The 23,489-nt window shown below is 46.5% G+C and overlaps 1 protein-coding gene across 6 annotated transcripts in view; it reads right to left on the reverse strand.

Annotated features, from left to right (window-relative positions):
• Window positions 1-23,489, reverse strand: part of SSH2 (slingshot protein phosphatase 2) — a 229,106-nt gene continuing 205,617 nt past the window's right edge. For all 6 annotated transcript variants that reach the window (XM_043903264.1, XM_043903261.1, XM_043903260.1 and 3 more), the window contains 4 exons: window positions 23,090-23,236; window positions 19,213-19,413; window positions 9,162-9,996; window positions 1-7,017 (listed from right to left, as the gene is read on the reverse strand). In XM_043903264.1, the coding sequence (XP_043759199.1) occupies window positions 4,981-7,017; window positions 9,162-9,996; window positions 19,213-19,413; window positions 23,090-23,236 (3,220 nt within the window). In that variant the 3' untranslated portion in view covers window positions 1-4,980. The remainder of the gene's footprint in view (window positions 7,018-9,161; window positions 9,997-19,212; window positions 19,414-23,089; window positions 23,237-23,489) is intronic.

Genomic DNA, 23,489 nt, shown 5'->3' on the forward strand with positions numbered 1-23,489 from the left:
TTCAAAATAAAAATTTATTCAATCTGTAACAAGAACATTGAATCTGCACATTTGCGCACAAGTTCACATTTAAAAACAGCGGAGCACATCAATAATAAAAAATCTATGATACAAGTGGAACATCCCAACCAGCAGGAAGATTAAGGAAGGAGATGAGACCACTCTTTATATTCTGCTTCAAATGCCTCAAAAAGGTCCCAGAGATTCCAGGGAGCACCTGCTTTATTTAATAAAACGTGAGCATAAAAGTTTGGGGTTGCCTGGGCAAAGGTTAACAGTCAGTGGGAGGGGCTTTGGGGACTTGTTTTCTACCTTTACAACAAGTCCTACAAAATAAAGTAGAAAGGAAAAAAGAAAAGGCACCTTAAGCTATGCCAAGCAAACCAAATTCCAATAGAACATAAAAACCAAACAATTCCCTGTGGACTTACTGATGGGGAAACATTTCAGGGAAATTACCCTGAAATGTTAAGTTACCCAGCTTCCAGACTGAGTCATCAGCTTGAGTTAAGCCCCTGGTACAGGAGGCCACCGCTAGTGCTGCTGTGGGGACACAGATGGTGGCGCTAGTCACATACCTCTTGGGGCATCTTCAAGCTGATGAGGGATGATTCCAGTTTAGAAATTCTGTCCCAGATCTCTGGGGCACTGAGAAAATGAGGCTGGTTCTCTTTTCACAGCAGGAGCCAGGCCCAGTCACCCTCCACTTCCAGGCTGGAACAGTACAGAAGCATCTTGAAATAGCCCTCCATGGCATCCAGGGACCCCAAGCCCTGGAGAAGGGTGAGGAGTGTGGCAGCTGCCTGCTCTGGTGGCAGGCAAGTTTTCATTCTAATATGGCCCCTGGATGAGTTGAGGCAGCAAATACATTTATGCCTAATACATGCCTTGATCTTTTAGTTTGGAAGGGAAAACGAATCCAAGATGCTGTTAAGTTGGACTGGTGCTGAAAGAGCTAAGATTTCATCTCATCTACCATCAAAAAGCAAAACAAAATTGAAAAACAACACTAGCCATTCACCATTACAACCATCACTATAAGACCACACCATCACTGAGGAAAGACGACTGTTTCCATACAGCGTGTTGGATGGGAGTGCAGGACACAGATGGAAATCAGCTTCAGGTTGTCCCCACTTCCCCATGAGGGCTGACCACAAGGGCCTTGCTCTGTGTGAGGATGGCCAGAACGGGGTGCCTGGAGGAGGAAACTGAGCGGCCATCAAGATGATGCTCGTTTTAATACTCACAATGTAAACAAAGTATCCACAGACAGTTGCTCAAAAAAGCCAAAGAATGGCTTTATTTTAAAAATTGAAAATGCCCTTGAAAATGACCCTTTTTGCATAATGCTTTCTTTGAGAGAGAACTCCCACCAAAAAAAAAAAAAAGAAAATCTTTACCAAACATGGCTAGATCACTTCAGAACTGAAATCCTCAGCTGGAACAAATGAAGATTCCTGTGAGCTGCTACTCTCAGCAACTTCAGGTCTATCTGAGAGTATCTGTCTGGGGCCTTTTAGCAAGGGGAGGGGGGACCCCAGAGCCTGGGTGGTCATCCTCAGACTGTCCTTGGGGCTCTTCGTAGTTCCCAAAACAAGAAAGAGGAAATGCCAGCTGGGATACAGGTACAGAATCAGGAGAATGCTAGATAAAGAGCCTGAAATGTTAGGAATGATCCCAAACATTCGGGATCTGAAAGGCCATCCAAATGAGGTGAGATGAGGATGACTACAGTACAGTCCTATGTCTGCTAGAGCACACACCATGCCTAAGTTGTTTCTAAAATCAAAAAAGGGGGGGGCTTCTCCTTCCTGCTGACCAGAGAGCCATCCAGATTACAGCTCAAAATCTGTGTGCCCTGGGGCTTTCACCCCATGCACCACAGTGTGACTTTTTACACACACACACACACACAATCACACAGCCCTCCAGAACAAATTCTGAGTCAGGCTGTGGTAGTTTTCAAAGTAAAGAGAACAAGAGGCCCTAGCGAGAGGTCAGAACTTCTCCTACTCGTCCGTCAATCGGCCAGACCTGCTGCTCTGGGCCTGGGTTCTCCATGAACAGAAAAGGGAAACAGGTCACCCGAGATTATCAGACTGTTTGAAGAGAATACAGTTTGGAAAGCTGTTGATAGGCTATCATGGACTTCCCCTGGACAGAACTCAGCTACGTAAATAGCACAAGAACACTCAGTTGTGGGAGTCTGAGGGCTGGCAAAACCCTGTGGCATGCTTGAATTACAGACCTCATGGAGAGAATGTTTCTTTAGGCAGGTAAATTAAATGATTAAAAATATATAATAATTATTTTTAAAAAAAGGCAAAGCAAGACCCTTTTTTCCTTCACAGCATTTGAGGGTTCCCCCCACCCCCCGCATCTCTGTTGCTAGTTTAATGCAGTAAGCGTGAACATTAAACACCACGGCGAGAACAGTGCAATACTGCCAACCCCCAGGTGTGTACTTCTTAGTATGAGGGATGTCACCATCTCAGGGGATTCGCTGAGTGGACATTACTCTCTTTACCTCCCTGCCAAGCCTCCTCTTCCCAACCCTGCACGGTTTCCTGTCCTTTCCCCATCATCTTGGTGATGGAACTGCCTCAACCAGACAGGGCAGTGCCAGTGGGTGAGCCCTGGAAATTCATAACCCTGTCTTGCAAGTCTCCTCACACTGGAACATGCCGCCTAGCAGAACACTTTACAACACATGAAATATCCAGGAGTCACAAAACTGTGTGGATGATACATCTGAACATTGAAGAAACTATTTAGGAACAGCACAGGTACCTATCATTACTACACCTTAAAAAACACTTAGAACAGGAGGTTTCTGTCTAACTGGCCTCCTGGCAGGGACATCAGACCCAACCATGGCCCCCTCATGGCAACTGGATTCACAGCTCGTCTTGAGCACCTAGGAGTGGCCTCAGTCCACCTCTGCTGTCTCCTTTGGGTCACCCTGTCCTCACCAAGCTCTGGCCTCTGACATCACATTCACAGCCTGTGAATCTGTCGTCTTCTCTCAGTGCTGTGATGAATCCCAAACCTAAACCTCAGCTATGTGCTTGGTCTGTCTCTCAGCGATGTGGCCATCGACCAAAGCACACAGGAAGCCAGTCTTCAGACCTCTTTGGTTCTGAGGAGCTGCAGAGGGCGTTCCCTCCGGGCTAAACATGTGTTCTGTAAGAAGCTGAAACAGGGTATTTACGGCAGGTGCTCCTGCGTTAAGGACCTCCACAACAGCAGCAAAGCAACAGCATCCCAAATGTGGTCATTAGGGGCGCCTGCCCTTGCCGAGGCCTCCCTGTGGCCCTTCATCCCAATCCATTAGGGGCTTCTGACCTGGGCAGCAGTTACACTCACATATGCTCTCTGGCTCTGATTCAGCCACTGGCAGACAACATTCTGGGATTTCAGTCTCAAAGAGGCATCAGCCTTCAGTCACGCTGCAATCTAATTGGGAGCCTTTGGGGGTTTCTCTGAGGAGGAAGTTACTAACGCATAATTTGGCAGGAGCTGGTGATTAGAAGTCTCCATTTAAATCACACCACTGTCCATATATACTCTGCAGATTCCTACCAACACCCATGAGTTATATTTCTGTGGTATCTGTAGGTCTTCCAGTTGCAGCTTTACTCCTTCTTAAAATAGATAAATCAAAAAGACCCTATAACATTAACAACAAAACAATGTAAGAAAGTGACGCCATTATGTACATAAATACTGTATATAGAGAAATGACAAATCTTCCAGGAAAAGAAAAAAAGAAAACTTATGTCAAGTGTTAACAGTGATAATATTAAAAAGAAAAAGTCTGCATTCGATGGAGGTTATACATAGGTCATGTAACAGTTCAAATATCTGTGAAATTTAAAAAAATTAGGCAGCGTTGGGAGAAACAGCATGAGGGAGGGAAATAAATTGGAAAAAGTATGGCCATAAAACTCAAAAGGCCCACAGAATTATTCAAGTAACAAGAGGGTTAAAACCCTGCGTCTGTACTCATTTTAGACAAACACACTTTCCGTTGCTGTTTTTCAAACTTGTCCCTATCCTGTTTTCATGTTTTCTCATTGGGAGGATGCTGCACAGCACATTTCTGGGGGGTAGGGGGGAAGAGGGGGTGGGGAAGAAAGGGTAGGATGACCACCTTAGTAGAGACCATCCACCAGGAAGATACTGGGTGTGACCACCTCTCCACCCCCAATTTCACCTCCTCCTATTCGGCTTCCCTCTACAGAGGACCTCTTGGATTTCATTTGGAGGTCATTTTAAATTTAATAAAATTATTTGCTTGGGGTGGAAAAAAAAAATGTATTTGCTTGATAGGTTTACAAAGCCAGCCGTTATCATGACTTTTTGTAATGATACACTCTGGAGACCAGAAGAGATGAATTCTGAAAGACCCTCTTTGAAAGCAAAGCAGTCTGCCCACCTCAGGAACTCCCAATGGGCTGGGCTGAGAACACGCTGACGTCAGGCTGCCCCCTTCAGCAAATCTGAATCCAATGCATCAGGTCTGGAGACCAAACCCTCATCACACAGGCCTAAGGCAGCGCTTCCAATTTCCAGCTTCATCCCCACCCTCCCCATCTGCTTCCTTCCTCAATCAAGCCAGCAGGCCTTTCCTCCGAGGGCAAAATGAGGAGCAGGTGGCAGCTGATTGAAAAACAGCACGTTGCCTTGGATAAAGGTGTTCTTTGAAAATGAGTATTTTTTTGAGGTTTGAATTAAAAAAAAAAAAAAAAAATTTTTTTTTGACAAAATGGTCTTGCCGTCCAAATCAAACTCTCACACACACACACACACACACACACACGGGGTAGGGGTGGGGAACAAACCCTGCATGCGCCAGGAACAGTAAAATGACCAAAACATTATAAAATTAACCAATAAAGTGCATGGTTCCTTACGTATTACACCTGCCCCTTTTACAAACATTTCTTTCAGAAAGTCACGTGTACAGGCTCAGAATCACATGGTATTATAGAAGGGGTTGGTTGTCCGTTTTTTATCGTTCGCTTTCCTCAGTCTCCTAAGGGGGTGAGTTCTGCCGTGCTGCTGTCGGGGCGCCACAGCCAGCCCTGGGGCTGGGCCGGTGTCCTGCAGTCCCTGGGTCGGTACCGAAGGAAGGCCTCCTTCCGAACTAGTCAATTCAGGCCCTGCCCTGGGGAGCAAACACTGCTGACTGTAACCAAACTCTTTGGCGTACTGCACCAGGGGCCTCTGCACTGGCCTGCTCTGCACGACACGCCCTGTGGTTCTGAGTTGCTCTATGAAATACTTGGTGGGCTCTCGGTTCTGGGCGGTGTCTGGGTTTTCTGGGGGCTCCTGGGCCTCCATGCCCGAGTCCGTTCTGAGGAAGGGCTGAAGCAGTTTGAGATGAGGGGACTCAGAGGAGACGGACTCCCTCTCTGGTGAACAGTCTTTACAGAGGTCCAAGTAACCTAACTTGGCGAGGGAAGCTGAACGCCTCATTTGGGGTGGCTTGGGGGGCCCTACCTGGGAAGTCGCTCGGGACTCGATTTCTTTAGCGCGTCCCTTCCCCACCCTGGGGCTCTGACTGAGGCTCTCTATGCTGTCTGTACTGGAGCTGTGTGGGAGTTGATGGGCTACAGGTGTTGGGTCCCGTTTTACCGGTTGCTCCCCGGTATTATCACCCAGTTGGCTGATTAAATGCAGGTCTTCGCTACTGAACTGGGAGCCCTGGTATGGCACTTCACCGCCCCTGGAGAGGGGGCCCTCCCGATTTTCTTCCCGGCTGCCCTGCTCCGTGGAGGGCGCGCTGTCTGTGGTGCTGCTCTGCCCCGTGAAGCCTTCCAGGTGAATCACCGTCTGGGGGCGCAGGTGATCAGGGCTGGCGCCACACGGCTGGGTTGTGGGGCTGACATCGGGCTCGGCGGGGCTGCTCAGGGTGGGGGGCAGGTCGGCTGGCCTGCTCTGCTGGGGAGAGGGAGAATGAGGCGGAGGTAGCACTCTGGGGCACAGAGGAGCCTGGTCGGGGCTCAGCGTCCGGTTCAGATTTTCATCCAGAGCACAGAGGACAGTGAGGGCCTCTTCCACCTTCACAGTCCTCAGTCCCTGCGCCCCACTCTTCTCACTGCTGGCTCTTTCCCGCCCTGGCCTGGGATCAGGTGATGGCGCTGTGTAGGTGTATTCAATGATTTCTATCTTCTTGGGAAAGGGAGCAGGGGCTGCTGGTGTTTCGGGCCCCTGGCCTGAGACCACAGCCCTCGGCTCCCGCAGGACGCCTTCGTGCCGCGGGCCATCCTGAGGTGCTGGCGCCGGATGAGACTCCCGCAGCTCAGGGGCCGGGACAATGGCAAGCTGCTCAGGACGTGGTAAAGAGCCAGCCTCAGACCCACCGCATCGCCCTTGGGCCCTGCTAGTCTCTGGCTCTTTGGGGACATACGACAGTTCTGGGGTGGCTTCGTCACTCTTCCCTCTGGCTGCCGGGTCTGCCACCAGAGAGTCGCTCCTGGAATTCTTGCGGGAGGACAGGGAGGACAGGGAGGACGGGGAGGGCCCCGCGGGGCCAGCGCCGTGGTGCTCCTGCTCTTGCCGCAGGCGCTCCTCAAACTCCAAGGTGGCTCGCCTCACGGACCCGGGGCACCACTTGGCACCCGGGGGCATCCCGGGGCCCCAGGGCTCTTGCTCCCCCTCCGCTGGTTCTTCTTCTTCCACCTCTGCAGTGGAGTGTGCCCCTGGGCACCCCTCGGGGTGCCCCTTCCCTGAGTCCTTGGCTGGCTCAGGCTGGGCTGAGCAGGAACCTTCACTCTGCTCCAGGTTCCCAGGCCTGCTCGTGGCGGCCTGCGCCCTCTCCAGGGGCAGCTCGTGGGCGATGTGCTTCTTTGGTGTGTGGCATGGGTTGGACAGCACGTCTCCTTTCACCTGAATCTGTCCGACTCCTTGACTGATGGATTCAATCTCAGTGACGATTTCTTTGACTGACATCGCATTTTCTGAGTGCGGCTGCATGAAGATGTCTGGGCTGACCTGTTCTGAGATTGCCTAAGAAGAGGAAACAGTGAGAAGGTTACTGGGGTAAACTGGAGTCTGATTGAAAGAGCCAGGCTGTTTGCTCACTAGGTTCTGATCCAGGAGAACCTTCTGGCTCTGAGGACACAAATCACAGGGTGCCTGGAACTGTCCTCTGCCTGGGGTTACACTCTATTTCATGGTACAAGAAAAGAACAGATTCATCAAAGGCAGAGATACAAAATTAGTCATACATGTCACTGTCTATTAAACTTTTGTTCTCTTTGCTCTAATAGGATTCTGTTCCAATAGCTTGCTCCAAGAGTAAACAGTAAGTAGGCCTGGAGGCTCCTATAATCCTTATTTTCTGAAGACCCTGAGCCTTCTAGATTCAGGCCATCCTGGGGTAAACGAAACTTTTCCTCTCTAGCCTATCGACTTCTGGCCTAACATGGTTCCAGGGGAAGAGTTCCACTGAAGGGCTCAGTGACCGCCTTAAATATGCCCAAAGTCCGAGGGAGATGGATGTCTCACTTGGAGTCTCACTGCTCTCTTCTGTCCTCTGTCTTGCCAGCTCTCATCCACTCCTCCCCCTGCTTCTCCCAGTGGCCGCATCCCAGCACGTGAGCACAATTCCTGTTTCATGGGGCTCCTTCCATGGCTGATGCAGACACAGGCCTGAGCAAACTGGGCAACTATGACTCTGACATTTTACTGTTCCACCAGTTACAAGTCCCCAGATGGGTTTAGAACAAAGCAAAGAAAACTGGCCAATGCGAAATCAAGCCCTACTGTAAAACACTTAAGAATCTGAGAATTCAGAGATGGCCCTTGGACATCTCTTAAAGCAACATCATTCTCAGCCTCAATCTACTTTGGCAGCATTTTTGTAAATTTTCAAAGTTCAATATTTCCCTAGGAATTGTTCTGGTCTTTCTCCTTCAAAAGAGTCAGAGCTAGTACAGACTAGCAAGGTCAGTTATGCCTTTGGGAGAAATGTGCTGGGACATCAGGCAGAGGCCAACTTGCCAAGGCTGGGAGAGAAGCCACAGTGGGCCCAGTGTGGTGCAAGGCTATGGACAGAGTGCTCATATGACCAGCAACTTTGCAGAAAAGCTATTTCTGTCAGAGCCGCTGCATCCATTAGTCCAAAGGCGAGCTTGGGCATTCTGGTCTCCCGGTAGAAATAAAATAGAGGCATAACTTTGGGGGAGAAGAGAAGACAGAAGCAGAGGCAACAACTGCCCTGGGTTGGTTAAGAAGAGAGAAGACAGATGAGGAGTGCACGAGGTGGTAAATATAAGTAGGCGGACATCAGGAGATGTCAAGAGTTCAGTCGGCTCCACTGAAATCATTAAAGGACTTCACTTATGTTAAAGCAAGTTGATCACCATTTACTTCCCATTATCAATCTAAGATACCGTTGTTTTTAAGATACCACCCAATTTCAAAAGTCAAAATGAGAATAATAATTAATGTGAGTCTTAGAACTGCTGACACATAGTAACTGTCCCCCTGGTCTGAGATGGCTCACAGGAACTCATGAGAATTCATGAGCCACTGAGAAGAATCTTGGGATTCTGTCTGCTCTTAAATTATTTCCTCAAACCATCTCTCAATTCTCGAACACCACAGGGTGGCAAGATGAGGAACAATTCAGACACATTTTCAATAGCAAGAACTCATCATGGGAATTAGCTGCTACTCCAACCACTATTAACATATATCCAGTCTTTGAATTTTCTGAGGTAGAAAGAATTTCCCCAAACAAATCCATCCTCTCAGAGAGACGGGTCTCACTCAGGCAGCAGGTGAGGCCCTGGCACCTCCCTGCTGGTTGAGATTTGATCTGAACTGCAGAGGCCCAGGAGGGACCTCTCCTTGTTCTGGGAGGACATGCATTTTGGCTAATCCCTTCTTCCCTCATCCCCTTTCAGAAATGCTTCCAATGACACCAAAAGCCTAGAAAGATAAATTCCTTAAAATGCCACTGATTTTAAAAATATGACTATATTTAAACCCTAAGTTTTCCCAGAAAGTCCTAGCCAGACTGTCTCTCCCATATCGCCTTCTTCAGTCTTTATCAACATCAAAAATAGACTGAACGGAGCAGAATCCCAAATATTTGTCTTCACAGAGAACATCAGTAGGGACAGAACCATAGAGAGAGTCTTTACCTTTGACTGCTCTTCATCTACTGAAGACTCCTCGGATGCGTGGGGAGTATTACTCAACGAGCTGCTTCTCTGGTCATCAGTGGTTGCTTCGGAAGGGGCTGCTTCCACCACTGACAGTCGATAGCTCTCGCTCCTTCCTCCACCCACTTCCTCCATCCTTGAATGAGAAAAAGATCGGGACCGGGTTTCTTGGGAAAGCTCTACAAACTTCTCTAGCGCGCTGAAAAAGTCAATGCGATCTCCACTGAAATCTGAGCCTGCAGCCTGGCAGCTGGGCTGGGGGCTCGGTGACTCGGGATCCGGGGACATGGGCAGATCTTTCAGGCGGGATGTCAGCTCTTCCATGGGCAGCAGGTGGACGTTCATGTCTGCTTTCAGCGCGTCCGTCTCCAGATCTTCCACGGTTAAGTCTGGGAACTTGTGGGCCATTTCTGGGTCCTGTCCAGGTTGGATTAAGGCTTTGGATGCATGGCAGTTGTCAAGAGGGAATTTCGGTTCATTGAGACAACACCCTGATGAGCATCCATTGATGTCATTTAGGTTTAATTCATCTTCAATCTGTCCGGCATGAAATTCCCGAGAAGTAAACTCCAAGCAGATCATTCTTTCTTTGGTGCACAGGCCTTTCTGATTCTCATCCTGCGGGACCACGTGTCCCACAAAGACGGGAGGGATGGGCGGGTGGCTCTCCATGGTCTTCACCTCAGCAATCTGGTCTGCTGAGGTGGTGATCTCCTTTTTGTTGAGTTCCAGTCCTGGTTTGCAGATGGGTTCGTGGTGGTCCGAGAGGTCACTATCTGAATGCGATCTCCAGAGTTTGTTGTGCCGCTGTTTGCTGTGGAGGACACACATAGGAAATGCCTTACTCTGACTCGTGGAAACAATCAATACCCTCCTAGGAAACCGCTCCCACAGAAATGTAAATCTTATCCTGCAAGATGCTCTGTTAATGCCCAGTAGGAGTAGACAAATCAACAGTTGAAAAGAGGCTCAATGTCACTAATAGCAAACAACATAAACAAAGCAAAACAACAAAAACAAACGAATATGAGATCGGACTTTTTACGATTGGACTTACAAGAGCTGAGATGGTTGTTAACAGTCAGTGTTGATGATGGTTTGGCCAAACTAGCACTCTCATGATACAGGGTTGGTAGGAGTGTGAACTGTAGAATTTCAAAGAATGAAATCTGGCAATAGCTCTCAAAGTTTAACCCTTTCACCAGCAACTCTCCCTTTAAAATTTTTACTTTGAGAAATACTACTACATAAGTGCACAAAGCTATATATATATGGATGTTTACTCTAACACTATGGCATCAAAAAAATTTATTTAAATTACAGTCCATACACTTGGCATGCTACGAGGCTATTAGAAACAGTCAGTATATCAATGGAACGATGTCCAAGGTGTATTATTAAGTGAAAAGCATGTTGAACACGCTTGGAACAGTTAGTTCCCATGTCAGAATAAATGTAGGAAAATATTTGGAGGAGCATCATTAAACTGGTAACAGTGTTTATTTTGAGGAAGGCAGGGCTTTCACTTTGGGCGAGGGCTTTACATTCTACACTCTGTAGTATGTCTATAATTTGTGAATTAAAAATGAGCATGTTTAGTATTAATAACTGGGGGGAAAAACTAAAACAAAACAGCATCCAACTAAAACAAAGAGAAACGCTTTAATGGAGCCCAGTATAGGTCCTCATATGAGATAAAGAGCTGACAGAGGAGTAATCACTGATGTGGAAGTGTGAGGAGGGTGACAGTCTTTCTTTCTTTTTTTTTTTTTGACAGTCTTTCTTGAATTAGAAAGCGAAGATGAGGGAGGTCCCTCGTGTTGCAATGGTTAAGACCCGGAGATTTCACTGTGGTGGCAAAGATGAGGCTAGTAAATCTGGAGATGCAAGATGGTAACAGACAGGAAGAGGATAAGCATAAAGTACAGGCCCCTTTCATAAGGATCTCTGGATAAAAATCACCAAGCTAAAGTGACCCCGGAAAAGGAGGTAAGCCAAAAAGACTACACACACATCCACCCTGTGGTTGATTTTGTGGAGAGGAGGTCTGATGAGATCTCATTTCAAAGCCCATTCTAATAAGGAAGCACAGTTCCCAAGGCTCCAATCAAAAAGAGGAAGGTGGCCCTGTGGCTGGCCCAGGGAACAGGCCGCCAAATGTGGCATTTGGGGGTGCGGTTTCCACAACTCACAGGCGGATGAAGAGTTACTTCACCTCAGGGTGGAATGGGAAACAGCCCAGGACAGCTTACTCAGGGCTCAGGGCCATACCTGCCCCGGCCGCCTGTGAATCTCTGCCGAGTCATGCGCCTGCACTAATGTGAACCCCTGTTTGTTCTCAGCTCTGCACCTGCTCTCAGCTCCCCCGCCTGTTGGCTGCTGGGGTGGGGCTCTCTCTGACTCATCAGGCCTGCCCAGCAGAAGGGTGCTTTTCCGGGTAGGGAGCAGGTCAATTTGTTTATGAAGACAGCTATAATCAATTAGCTGGCTGTGAGGTAGGCTTTTCACCCTTTCCAAGGTGCATGAACTCCAGCCACCCCTAGGAGGAGACAACATATCACACATCCCCAACGCGTGGGGGGCGGGGGCAGCGAACTGGTTGGATAGGTGGGGCCTTTGTGACCGACAGATACCCCTGTGCTTTAAAGTTTCTTCTTTTTAATCGAGACACCCTGTTTCCTGACCTAAATAATGACTGTGTTCTCCAGTTTCTGTTCTTCACCTATCATGAGGATGTTCAAACTGGTACCAAGTCCTCTCAGCCACTATGGTGGGATGACTCCTGTGATGCAGACAGATCAGTGGGAAGGTTATCTCTGGGAGGAGCTGTTCTCACCCTGATAATAAACAACAGCTTATGTCACCAGGCAACTGTTATCTTCCTGGTCCTGAGAACCCTTCAAAGGATGTTTCTAAAGACCTGCTTCTAAGTCACTAACCAATGAGAGACGGATGTTATGCTAACAGGCACACACAGGGCCAGTCTCAGAGGAAGTGGCTGACATCATAGCTGCTTTACCCAGCAGGGATTTCCTTCCCTTCCTGCAGAAGATAATCATCAGAAAATACTGGGTCAGAGCTCTGGAATTATACTGACACCTCCTGTAAAAGAGAGAAAAATCCTGATCCAAAAATAAGTCTGATTCTGCCGCCTTTTTCATTTTTTCAGTAGGACCTGCAGGGAGAGTGGCAGGTGGGTCTCTGGCAGTCAAGGCACGGCCTTTGATGCGCTGTTATTCCATGTGGCCCTTTCTCATCCTCCCAGCGGAGAGGTCAGTAACCAGTGACCTGAATTTTGTGATCACACCCTCCTTTTTCCTTATTGTGTCATCACATTTTGTTCTGACAATACACAGCTTGGTTTGCACGTTTTGAATTTTACATAAATGAAATCATACTGTGTATTCTTCTACAACTTTTTTGGGGGGGCTTAACATGTTTTTAAGATTCATCGATGTAGCTGTAATTTTATAGTGTAGAGAGTAAGCCACAATTTATTTATCTGCCCTGCAGACCAGCAGTTTTGGGCTACAAACGATTACAGACAACATTGCTATGGACATTCTTGTGCCTGGTGCAGTTTGGTTTCTCAAAGGTGTTTATATGTAGGAGGGGAAAAGGTGGGTCATAGTGCCCGTGTGCATTGTTAATTTTACTCAGTAACACTACACTGCCTCCCAGTGAAGCCTCTTCCCAAGCCAGTTTATTCTAATACTGCATCAGTAGGGATAGATATAAGACATTAGATCATATTTGTTACTTTAAACTGTTAGCATTTATACTCAGCTGATGCTCCAGGTAGGCAGGAAGTAAAAAGTGAATAAGTGGTGGTTGCTCAGTTGTGTCTGACTCTTTGTGACCCCATGGACTGTAGCCAGCCAGGCTCCTCTGTCCATGGAATTCTCAAGTAGGCAAGAACACTGCAGTGGGTAGTAGCCAGTCCCTTCTCCAAGGGATCTTCCTGACCGAGGGATCGAACCCAGGTCTCCCGCATTGCAGGCAGATTCCTTACCATCTGAGCCACCAGGGAAGCCCCAGGCAGCAAGTAAATAAGGTCAAAAAGAACTTCATAGCTTGTTTGTGGCCTGTATGATGCAACCAAGTCTCAGGTTCTTTTCCTCCCTGAGTGGCCTCTGACCTGAATTTGGACTCACATAAACATACTGACATGCGAAATGACTGGGTCATTCTGGGTAGGAATTTGGCCTTTTACTTAGTAAATGAGCAAGAAGGAAATCTAAACGACAGGATGCATATGATATCCCATTCTCTTGCCTCCACTTTTTCTTACTGTTAGTCGCTCAGTCGTGTCCAACTCTTTTGTGACCCCGTGGACTGTAGCCTACCAGGCTCCCCTGTCCATGGGATTCTCCAGGCAAGAATACTGGAGTGGACTGCCATTTCCTACTCCAGGGAATTATTTCTTCCCGACCCAGGGATCGAATCCGCATCTCTTCTGCCTCCTGCATTGGCAGGCAGATTCTTCACCACTGTGCCACCTGGGAAGCCTCTTATTGTTACATGTTTGGTGAAATACCAACTCTGAGAAAGTTATGTAGAGGAAAATACTGCTAAAAAAGGAGTATGGTCACTTCTCAGGGCATTAGGCAGTCTGCAGAGAAGAGGAGAAGGAAGAGAGAAAGAAAGCATCAGCTGAGCATCGTCTGAGCTGTGCGTGGTCCTAAATGCTCTAAGATTGTTTCACTGAAACGCTATTAAGAAAATCCTTTAAACTTCACTTGTGATCGGCTGTCAGCTGGCCAGGAGTGCCTGTTCTCTCCTTCTCAGCTTCCCTCCTGCTGGCTGACCACTGTGTGCCAGCTAACTAGACTAACGTCTCCACCAGCAAAGACAGCTTTATTTTCTCTGGTCCTGGTGACAGGGACATTCAAAGAATCAAAACACCTATGAGGACATGCCACAGACTCTCCATGGCCACCATCCAGTTCTTCCTCCTCGCGCCTTAGATGCTGGAACCTAATATCTCAGACACATGGTCCAGCTTGCAGATACATGAAAGCTGAACCTGTCGAATGGAACATAAATCTGCCAGATACCTCAACGATCAGAGTCCAAGATAACAAACAGGGTTGCTGGTAGCTTAATGGAGGGTTTCAACACACACACACACACACACACACACATACCCCTCCTCCTGCATCACTCCTATCCCCTAGCTGTAACAACAGAAAACATAAAATTAGATATGAACAGTATCAGTACCTTTGTGATAAATATCCTCACTTTCAGATCTAAAGAAGAATATGAAATATTAGCCTTCCTCAGGCTTAAAGACAGACTAAAAGATGCAAAAAGTCCCTTGAATTTCACAGGGGCTCTCACTGTTTGGTCTACATTCTCATATCCTGATTAAGAGACTGTAACCACCTCATAAATCACTACAGGGGCCTACTGTCACTTTGTTAAACTTCTTTTCTGCCAAGAGGTCGAAGTGCCAAGCTAATACCCTCCAACAGAGGGTTGCCCTCTCAAGTTAAGCACCCTGCGCCACTCTAGACAACCAATGGGGCTTGACAATGCCAGGATCAGGGCGCTAGTTCTGTGGGAAAACCACAGCATGCTTCCTGGGAGAAGATGTGAAACACAAGATGTCTGAGTGCCTGGACAGGAAATGGAATTTCTCTGCAGATACAGTGAGTCCTCGGGATTTTCCCAAGGACTTTCCTCTCTTGGTTACTGAACCACAAGGCTTGGCAGAGCTTCAGACAGTCACAGGCCTCTGGGGCTCCTCCTTCTTTGCTCTTCTAAGCATACAGACCCTGAAGCAGTTCTCTGGGGCTGGGTAAGCAAGCTTCTCTGAGGCCCAACCCACTCAGCAGTCGGCTTGGCAGGTAGCTTTACAAGTGCTGATTCCTGACAATACATCACAGCCTGCGGACCCCAGCAGCTACATACCCAGGAGGCACTCCCACTCTTCTTCCTAACTGGCAGAGGCCCAAGTTGGTTTGAGTGTTCAAGTCCCACCGGTTCAGGCAATGTGCTACTTCCCTAACACCAGACGGTGAATGTGAATTTATTTTATTCTTTTGGCCACGTGGCTTGTGAGATCTCTGTTCCCCGACCAGGGCTTCAGCCTGGGCCACAGCAGTAAGAGCGAGGGAGCAGTAACCACTGGACTGCCAGGGAATTCCGTGTGCGTTTGTTTTAACCAGGCCAGGAAATTCTATTTTCCTAGTCAGTGATTAGTTTTAGGAGTATGACCCAGTTCTGGTCAATGGTCCTGTGGAGGGTGGAGTGGGTGGCAGACTGCTGGGGAGCTTCTGCAAAAGGTCTTCCCCTCTGGTTGAAATGCCCATTCTTTCAGCCAGATGCTGTGGAACTTCTAGGGAGATGCCTAGAAATGTGGCACCTATCTGGAGTCATAAGGCAAATTCAAGGACCAAGCCATTAGCCAGGGAAAGGAGAGCAGTAAGAGAGCACCGACCGACGTCCTCTATGCTACCCCAAGCCATTATACAGTCTACTTTGGTGCTTCCTGCTACAAGAGATGGTAAATCTTTCTAAACTACCTACAGCTGGGCATTGGGCAGGGTATCCAGTGTGTGCTCCTGCTGATCCACTCTTCAACTGATCCACTTTCCACCTCACTCTCTGCCCTGGAGACTGACCTGACTCCTCTCGACTGGCCCTTTGTCTCCTGACTTCAGCAGGGTTTAGCTGATGGGGAGTCCCAGCAGGAGACTGGAGGGAGGAGAGTGGAGGCAGGCCACTGTTCTCCTAGCTTCTTCCCCGCAGGGCCACTTTGGCTGGCTGGAGCCCCTGACTGAAGGCTGCTGCCTCTCTGATGGGGTCTTTTCTCCAGGAGTCTTCTTCCAGGTTCTAGTAACTGCTCCCCCGACTCTGGGCCCAGAAGCTATTACCAAACAGCTCTGCTGATACCAGTTCCTTGATTCAACTACAGTCTTAACGCTTTTGTAAATAGTCCCTTTAAAAAGTCTTCCTCATAGAGTCCGAATCTGAGTATGCTGCTGCTTGTTGAGACTCCCAACTGATGGAGACCGTCTATTACTTGCAGCTGAAAGTCACCTAAGTGACACCCCAGCACCAGACTTCAGTTTTTAAAATTCAGGAAACATCACAATACAGACAATTCCAGGACACTTCCATTCCAGTTTCAAGTGGAGTGAGTGTGTCTGTGGGTGGTGGGAGGCAGTAGTTGGAGGAAATAAATGGCACATGCATGTGTGTTGTCTGGGTAGCCCTGCATGAAGCACGTGATGAGAATCACATCTGAATAACCCTTAACAGTACATATTATACATTATACACACTTTTATTTACCGTAACACTGTGAGCTAGGTCTCTTGGTTTTCATTTTATAGATAGGATCAGGTGAGGATGAGAACTGGGAATTAACTTCTCAAAGCTGCAACAAGGGGGTGAACCAGGAACGGAAACCAGATCTACTGACGCAAAATTCTGTGGTTTCCTCACTCCCCAGGGCTTGCCCTTCCCTCTGTGAATCAAGACCAGAAAGGCAGTATGCAACCAAGAGGGAAAGGGAAGAGGCAGGGTGGATGTGTGGGTTAATCCTGCCCTTCCTATCCTCACCCGAGATTTTTCTGCAATTCCTTTAACATATAAGAAAAACTACATATGCTAGAAAAACCCAATCTAACAGCTTGCAGTAGCCTGGGATTCCAGAATAAATACTGAAATTGGCAGGACACAGAGTGTTCTTCCTCTCGATGGGTCACGTGAGGACACTGCCTAATATCTGTCATGTGTGCGTCTGGGAATATACAATATTTATGCGTCATTCAACCCTCAGATACCTCTTTCTTGTGCCAAAAAGAACTGCTCTGTCCCCTATCTTCTGATCTGACCTAAAAATGTCATCAAAATCTGGCCCCAAAGACCTATAAATTCTTTTTAAGTGGAGGACTTCAGTATCCTCCCAGCCTCCTAAGAGAACGGCTTGGATGAAATCATGCCAAGAACTGAGTAAGTGGGCAGGGTTTTTAGTGGAAACCATAGTGCTCTGGCCACATGTTCACAATACCATGGGGGTGGGAGGGTGGTCCTTTGGCCGGGATAGGCTGGGAGGCTACTTAACATTTTAACATCAGGGGAAACACAGCCCAGATTCAAGAGTCAAGACCAAGTCATGAGACTCACTGGAGTCGAACTCTGGCATCAGCTCCGCCTGCTTCTAGGCAGCTGTGCCTTCACCTGAACAAACCACCCAGAACATGCGGGGGAAAACACAGCAAAACATAGCACTCCACAGAACTCCAGCACGTGGCATCTCAGGAAACTGACCCTTGAATTCAGTTTACTATCTCAATCCTTTTCCTGAAATCTGCTGAAGGTGGTTTTCACCACCCCCACTAAAGGGGTAATAAATAATGTAGCAAAATTAATAACTCATCAATTGCTGAATTATTGTGGAAACAGCCAGTTCTTATTGATACAGGAAGATATTCAAGACCTAGTTCTGGGTAGACAGAGAAATACAAATACTGTACAGTACCTCTTACACATGGAATCTAGGAAAGTCAAACTCGGAGAAAGAGAGTGGTGGAGAGTGGTTGTTACCAGAGGATGAGTAGGGGGAGGGGGTGGTGGGGAGATGACGGACAAAGAACACAAATGTCCAGTGGTGAGATTCTCAAGTTCTGAGTATCTAATGTACAGCATAGTGATTATAGCTAATAATACTGTATTATATACTTGAATTGATGTTTTCAAATTGTGGTGCTGGAGAAGACTCTTGAGAGTCCTTTGGATGCAAGGAGATTAAACCAGTCAATCCTAGAGGAAATCAACCCTGAATATTCACTGAAAAGACTGTTGCTGAAGCTCCAATACTTTGGCCATCTGATGCAAACAGCAGATTCATTGGAAAAGACCCTGATGCTGGGAAAGATTGAAGGCAAAAGATGAGATGGTGGATGGCATCACCGACTCAATGGACATGAATATGAGCAAATTCTGGGAGACAGTGGAAGACAGAGGAGGCTGGTGTGCTGCAGTCCATGGCATCCCTGAGTCAGACCCGACCTGGCAACTGAGTAACAACAACACAGAATGTTGCTAACAGGGATCTTAAACAGTCCTACCACAAAAAAGAAAAGGTAATTATGTAAGGGGATGGAGGTGCTGGCTAAGACATGGTTGAATCAGTTTGCAATATATAAATTTATGAAATCAATACAATGGACATCTTAATAAAGCTGTGGGTGGGAGGAACAGTGACAGTTAAGTGTAAGTGCTCCATAAATGCTGCTACAGATAAAAAAAAAAAAAAAAAGGCCCAATACGGAGTGAAGAGGTAAGGCTGAAAAACAGGTTTTGTAAAAAAAAAGAAAAATACATCCATCAATATATGTGGGAAAAGACCTAGAGACACAGATAAGATAATGTCAACTGCTGTCTGTGGGTATTGAGTTTATAAATGACTTCTCCCTTTGTAATTTTCTCTATTTCTGCAAAACATATATAACATTGGACTGAAAGATCTTAAAAAAGAAAACAAGAGTTATTTCTGGGAAGTAACTTCATACCTCACATGGATTACTTATATCCCAATTTTACTGATTTGTTCCACGACTGAAATGACTGGAGAAGGCTCACTGAAAGCAAGCACTGGGGAAAAAAAAGTCCAAAGCAGCAGGAGGTACTCGTTTTAAAACAACAGGCCAAATTCTTTCCAAGAATTTCAGCTACACCTAGCCCTACGTTGGGAGCAATCAGTATCCATTTTGATACGGCAGCTGTATCCGGCCTTAGAAGATGTTGAGAAGTATTTATTAAAACCTGCACCTAATTGAGAACTGAAATAAGGGGATCTTATTTCCACCCTTTAAATGTCTTTAGATTAAACGCCAAGTCCTCCATGTTGAGTTCAATCAAGTTCTGGTACTTATTTTTTAAAAACTAGATGGACAGAGATTTCAATTTTCAAAATGTATCACACACTTAAATTAGGCTGAGGACTAGGTGCACAGAAGGACATTTCACTGTGCCCTGGAGGGGAAAATCTGAGCAAGTCAATTAAGGAACTCACCTTGCCAGCAAGATCCCCTGGTACTCTTCCAGCTGTCTCATGAAGCTGGGGTTGGGCTTGGTCACTGTCCGTCTTTCCTTCACATAGTCATAGGCTCGGTCCAAGTTCCAGCCATACTCCTTCATCGCATAGGCGATCACAGTGGAGGCTGAGCGACTCACCCCCATTTTGCAGTGCACGAGGCATTTAGATCCGTGTTTCCTTGTTTGGGGGATTCAGGTAAGGAGGAAAACACAATAGTGAGTACATTTTATCTTTTTTTTGGTTGAGATTTTTGATGTGGATCATTTTTTAAAGTCTTTATTGAACTTGTTAAAATATTGCTTCTGTTTTATGTTTTGGTTTTTTGGCTGTGAGGCATGTGGGATCTTAGTTCCCTGACCAGGGATTGAACCTGCACCCTGCTGCAGGTTAAGGTAAAGTCTTAACTGCTGGACCACCAGGAAAATCCTTATAGTGAGCACACCTGAAAAGCTAGGTTCTTAATGTGTCCATGTCTCCTGTTCAGCCCTTCCACTTTCTTGCTATGTAATTCACCCCACCTGAGTGCACTTGTGTGCACCTCTAATCATGTGTGTGGGGCAATCCTGGTGCATTCAAACAATATTCACTGTCAATATTAAGCCTCTTTAGTTCAGTAAACATTTACCGAGCATTTACCATGTGTGAGACATTGTGCAAGGTCTGGGATGCAAAAATAAGTAACAGGTTTTCCCTAGAGGGTAGGATTCACTGGGAGAAGCGGGCAATTAAAATTCAGAACGGTAATTGCAATGACAGTTGGTCACAGAGCACAGAAGGAGAATTTTCAATTTAGAGACTGGACCCCATTTTGTGTGTGGCTGCAGGCCAGTCCCCTCGGCCCCAAGGGCACATTTCACGGCTGGCAGGCGACTGAGTTACAGGTGTGGTGGTGATTCAAATAATTTATCCAAATGCTGGGAGTTGCTTCCAGTTCCAGCAAGAGTTCTGTCCCAGGAGGAAAGCACAGACCAAATGAAACTGACTCTCCTCTTTACTCAGACGCAGCCCTGGATATTACTTTTCACAACACCACCACCCCTGCTGTATCTAGGGACTGGCTGTATAACCCGGGGAACTGGACAGGACCATGTGATGCACCACATGGCTTTCTCAGCCAGAAGGGTGGCATGAATAACAAGCTGTTTGTTTGTTTCTTCTTTTTTAATGGGGAAGAAGAGAAAACAAAGTTACCATAGAGTGACACAAACAAACAAACAAACTCCTCAGTCTTATGCCAGAGCTAATTACCCCAGATCTGAACGTTACTCGGTTATGCTAACTCTACTAATAACACAGTGTCTGGCCTGGAGTAAGCCTTCAAATGTTTGCTAAATGTATGAACAAACTTATGGATCTGCTGATTTTCTCTGTCAGCTGTAAGCAGGATCAACATTTTTAAATCTGCAAAAAAGGACAGTTACTCCTATCACTAGAATACATGGTCTGGGATCCTTCCCAAGGGGTTATCCCAATAAATTTAAAAATGCACATGTCAGCCCAACAGGGGAAATCTATTCATTCACTCACTGACTGTATTACAGTAGACATGCTTCCTTCCAGAAGCTTATAATCCTTCTGCTGGAGACAGAGACACATGAAAGAGTTAAGCCCCAGTGAAAGGAGGCATGGGGTTAAGTGCCAAGATGAGACAGCCAGCCAGACAAGCTATGAGAATGCAGAGCATGGTCTGGAATAATTTAAAGAGCCTCATAAGAAAGGTAAAATTTTAGCGTCCTAATGGCTGGTGCAAGTGTGCGTCTCTGTGTACTTGGATGATCCCAAATGACTAGGAAATATTTGTTTTGCTCATGGCACCACAGAGGCTTCATTTAGACTACAGTTGGGAAGCCACGTCACAGTGACTCAGATGGACGTTCAGACATGTGTTCTGTATTTTCCCATCAAGCTCTGACAACTTTAATACGTTGAATTTCAGGTCTTTGCCTGCAGGCAAGGAAGGTACTCAAACTTGGCCAATCTTAAGAAAAATACAATTATGAAATCCATTCCTATGAAAACATTTCTACATTTTGAGCTGGGTTTTTTCAGTGAATGGCTTCTAATGCAGATAATGAAGGATGTGGAGTTGGTTTTCACCTACCCCAATTTCATCTTTCAGGTTCAGTGCTCGCCCCACCCCCTTACTTCAAGTGCTAGACTGTCCAGATTAAGCCCGGCATCACGTTAGGACTCCTAAACTCACCCGAGTGTAGGCAGAGTCTGGAATTTGGGGCCCTGAATAGGGTTGAGATGTCCAAACGAGATGTCTAGGGTGCCACTTACGGAGGCGCTCGCTCTCAGATGCTGACCTACACTTACAGAACATGAGGGTGCGTGCCTCTCAGTAAATGTAACATGGGTGCCTCACGTATTTCCTTTCAACCTCAGCCCTGCTGGAATCAGCCTTTCTCTTCACTGGGACTGGGGCCTCGTCTCGATCTCTAGCCTCTTTGGCTGTAGCCCTGACTACTGCCTCATCTTTTCCAGTCCCCTTTCCTTAAGGAACTAGACTGCTCCTATAGCTGATGGACTGAAAGGAGACACAATCTTAAGTTCAAGTCTTGTCTCCACCAGTTGTTACTTAATCTCTCTTTGAACCTCATCTCTATTCTGTCCTCCTCTGTACAGAAGGAAGACAGTGTACACCTCTCTGGGTTTTGGCAAACAGAGGAGAGAATATGTGTAAAGTACATGGCACATAGGAAGTAAGCTATGAGTGGTATTATCATCAGGAATAATTTAATAAGAAGCTTCAACAGTACAAAGGTTTTTCAGGTACCTCTAGGAGATTGAGAGAATAGGCTCAAAGCTGGAGTATGGGAATGGGAATTCAGGGTAACTATGAGGAAGCATTTTCCAACCATGAAGGTCCTTAAGTGAGGTGTGGTATCATTCCTGAAGGAGGACTTTAAAAACAGAAGTGCTTCTCATCTGCCAGGGAGCACCTGAGTGTCGCCACACCTGCAGGGGGAGCGTGGGCGACACATTACCTGAGGGTTTCTCCTTTTGAAGGAATACATAGGACTGGCAAGGAAATCCCCAGGGACTAAGAAAAAAGTGTTGACATATTAATACTAATTAACACTAAACCCTAAATTAATACTATGGAATCGTTTCAGTAAAAGGAAGACAATCACAGAAGGGCCAGAGAAAATTTTCACTATTTAGAGTACCGCAAATGTAAAGGACTTAATACTCATTGGAAAAGGCCTTGATGCTGGGAAAGATTGAAGGCAGGAGAAGGGGGCAGCAGAGGATGAGATGGTTAGATAGCATCACCGACTCAATGGACATAAATTTGAGTAAACTCTGAGAGACAGTGGAGGAAAGAGGACCTGGCGTATTGAAGTTCATGGGGTTGCAAAGAGTTGGACATGACTCAGCAACTGAACAACAAGAAGAAGAGTAAAAACAAGGGGAAAAGATTTCCAAAGCTCGCTGTGTCTTTCTGCTTGATTTCAGAGAGGAGGATCTACTTTCCATCTGTCTGGAGTAATTTCTATTCTATAACTTTCAAATGTCCTCACTGTCAACTTCAGAATTTCTTCCTTCTCTCATTTCTATTTCTTTCTTCTCTCATTTCTATTTCTTTTGCTGCAGCTTGAGTTTATTTTCTCTCATTTTGTGCTCAATGGAAATAGCCAACATGAAATCATCTTCCAGGGGCTTCATCTACTTAAAGCAAAAGTATTAAGTCACGAGTCATCTTTTTTCCTAAGAAATCCCAGCCCCCTTTTTTCTTTGCTTCCTTTCCCTGAGTATCATCAGTAAGTTATCTACAGCTTTCAGGCCCCAGCCATGTGTGGTGCAAAAGGAAGAGGAGTCCGAATGTGCACGTGGGCCCATGACTCACTTTGCTTTAGAGATGAACTTGTAAGTGTCATTCCAGTAAGCCAGGAGGTCCGTTGCCTCTTCATCATACACCCGAATGTTGTGATACTCAAAGACTCCCGGGAAGAAGTTGTCTATCTCTCGAGTGACATTCAAGATATAGCGAACCCTGTGAGGAAACCAAGAGAGAATGTGAGCTCTACTACTCAGGTGAAATCCAATTCCCAGCACTGTTTTTCTTATTTAAAACTGGTTTACTCCTGAGGCTGAAATTAAGTACCAAAAAGCTGAAAAACAAAAACAAAACAAAACAACCCTAAGAGGCTATACTTAATACAGAATCTGTAACAGGGTCCTGGGCATACCTGGGTCTCAGGGATTTAGCTAAGAGAGAAGCTGTCTACCAAGTTCAACATCTAAAT

This window comes from Cervus elaphus, chromosome 5, assembly GCF_910594005.1.
Source record: "Cervus elaphus chromosome 5, mCerEla1.1, whole genome shotgun sequence".
Lineage (NCBI taxonomy): Eukaryota > Metazoa > Chordata > Mammalia > Artiodactyla > Cervidae > Cervus > Cervus elaphus.